This window comes from Poecilia latipinna, unplaced genomic scaffold (assembly GCF_001443285.1).
Source record: "Poecilia latipinna isolate Pla-1442-1.1 unplaced genomic scaffold, P_latipinna-1.0 Scaffold3148, whole genome shotgun sequence".
In the NCBI taxonomy this organism is placed as follows: domain Eukaryota; kingdom Metazoa; phylum Chordata; class Actinopteri; order Cyprinodontiformes; family Poeciliidae; genus Poecilia; species Poecilia latipinna.
The window spans coordinates 55,597-57,972 of NW_015115764.1; the positions used below are offsets into that span (position 1 = coordinate 55,597).

The following is a 2,376-nucleotide window of genomic DNA, read 5'->3' on the forward strand; positions in this document are numbered from 1 at the left end:
ACTGTGCTAGAATGTGCTTGTTCTAAATGAAAATCACATCTTCTTTGATTTTCAATTATGACTTCCAATGATTCACTTTCTGCTAAAGAGCTCCGTGGTGGATGAAGATATAGCCGCAGAAAAGCCGCACCGTTATGCACCGTTAACCCATGCATGGTTCAAAGCGTGGAAAAAAAGTAGTGGCTTATAGTCCGAAAAATACGGTAATAAAATCAAATGATTCCACGTAGTTTATGAGCTATTCATCTGTGGTGGCTTGAACATTTATAACCTCACAACTTCCTGGTCTGCATTACTCGTGTGTAATTAAATGTCTCAGGGTTTTGATGTTGATCTGGAGGATAATTCTGTGCACTGTACTACACTGGACAGTTGTATTACAAGCTCCACTTCTACCAAAAATGTTAATTTTTAAGATCAGAAGTTGGCAATTCTCTGATCAAGGGCATCCCCGCAAGACACAGTTAGTAGTTTAGCTGTGCCAAACACACTAAACAATTTTTTTTTAATTGATGTAGTAAAAATGTAAAGATAAGGTAATTCTTTTCCTCAACTTCCTTGCTAACAAGTGCTTACAGAAGGAGCTGGACAGGACAATGAAGAATGAAAGTGTTCTGCGCTCCCTGAGGAGACGGCTTCAGCAAGAATTTCATTGACATGATGGTCCCTGCCTACCTTCCAGGCGGCCCTCTGTTCAATGCAAAAACAACCAGGGCCATCTGAAGGGGATTAGACTAAACCCTGCAGTACAAAAAGCCTTTAGAAGTTGATCTGAGTTATAGATCTGAGAGCCTCTAAATGGGATGATGCAAAGTATAAGTATTTAGGCTTGAAGAGTTTTTCTTTAGGTTGTTTTAAAACTCTTTCATTGAAAGTCGTCTTCTTATACGTCCTGTGGTTGCTCCTCATATCACAACTGAAATGGTGAAGCAGAGCTCGTGTTTTTTTCCTTCTGAACCTTGTGAGATTAGAAAAGCTACTGGAATTGCTCAAATACAGAATCTCTTTGAACTCCATGACATCATCAAGCAAAACTCAGCTAATCTGAAGAAAACAAAGCTTGTTCCCTGTTCTCACCTGCCTCTGTCGGCTCTGTTCACAGTTGACTTTTTGTTGTTACTCCAGTGTACCAGATGACTACATTGGCCGTAGGAATCTGGAACATGTTGAGGCCTTGCAGGAGAACCCCGTCAACTCCAATCAGGTTGCTATCGGCTACGGACGGGGACTGATGGTCATCTGGGATTTGGATCACCGCTGTGCCATCCGCCACATCCCGGCCACTCAGGTAAGTGCCAAGAGTGGGAGTGTGATAACCCAGCTGCCAGTCCAGCTGCCCTAATCCTCTGAATGTGATCCACCTGTAGCAGCTGGAGAGCATGTGGTGGACGGAGGATGGAAGCTGCATTCTGAGCTCCCACAACGATGGAAGCTACTGCTGCTGGACATTGAGGACTGGGGATGAAAGAGAGGAAGAGGAAAAGTCCAATGTTCCATACGGTGAAGAAGAAAACCTTTTTTTTTTTTTCCCCCATTTGAACTTCCTAACACATTTGTAATGTTTGAGGCTGATCATTTATTTTCTTGTTCCAGGACATTTTCCTTGCAAGGCCATCAATAAAATAGTTCAGCTTCCGACTGCAGGAGGGTGAGCTCATTACACTTAGCAGTTATTTAGTTGGACAGTGTCCTCAGTAAATTCTTGCAAATGTTGAACCTGGACATGTTACACATTAACCAGTGGGCAAACCGAACTGAACTGGATCTTGTTTGTGTAGGCCTCCGTTCCTGCTGTTCAGTGGCGGCATGCCGCGGGCCAGCTACGGGGACAGACATTGCATCACTGTGATCTACAGTAAAACACAAGTGGCCTTCGACTTTACCTCCAGGATCATCGACTTCTTTGTCACCAGAGATGGCCCCCAGCACACAGGCAGGCTTGAAAACCTTAGGACTTCCTCCTCGTTGGCCTAATAAACCGTCTAGCATTGTCCTGCTGTTTTAGTACAATGCAGGAAAAGAACCTTTCTGAAAATAGATTCATGCAAAAGGAATTCAAAGAAACTATCTTTAGCGACTGCTCTAATTTAAAATGCTAGAATTCAGTCATTATTCGTAGAGATAGACAGAGTGATAGTTTTAGATAGAGTACTGTCTAGAAACCATTGAACATATTCACTTTCCAGGGTGCCACTGGGATTACTTACTGTGTCCACATGTGTCCAGTTACTGCATTTCAAAAGCTGTCAGAACAGCTTTTGAAATGCAGGATAACAATTATTGTTGGGCTTAAAGTGGACATATAATGCATTTAAATCCTTCCTTTTCACATGTAAATTATTTGCTCATAATCTATATAATGTAGAACTGCAATGC

General features: G+C 42.4%; 1 protein-coding gene across 2 annotated transcripts in view; it reads left to right on the plus strand.

Moving 5' to 3' along the window:
- The window catches only part of LOC106940260 (lethal(2) giant larvae protein homolog 2-like), a 57,267-nt gene extending 55,251 nt beyond the window's left edge, over positions 1 to 2,016 (plus strand). For both annotated transcript variants that reach the window (XM_015022949.1, XM_015022948.1), the window contains 4 exons: positions 1,126 to 1,288; positions 1,368 to 1,500; positions 1,594 to 1,648; positions 1,779 to 2,016. In XM_015022949.1, coding sequence (XP_014878435.1) covers positions 1,126 to 1,288; positions 1,368 to 1,500; positions 1,594 to 1,648; positions 1,779 to 1,974 — 547 coding nt within the window. In that variant the 3' untranslated portion in view covers positions 1,975 to 2,016. The remainder of the gene's footprint in view (positions 1 to 1,125; positions 1,289 to 1,367; positions 1,501 to 1,593; positions 1,649 to 1,778) is intronic.
- The last annotated feature ends 360 nt before the right edge of the window (positions 2,017 to 2,376 follow it).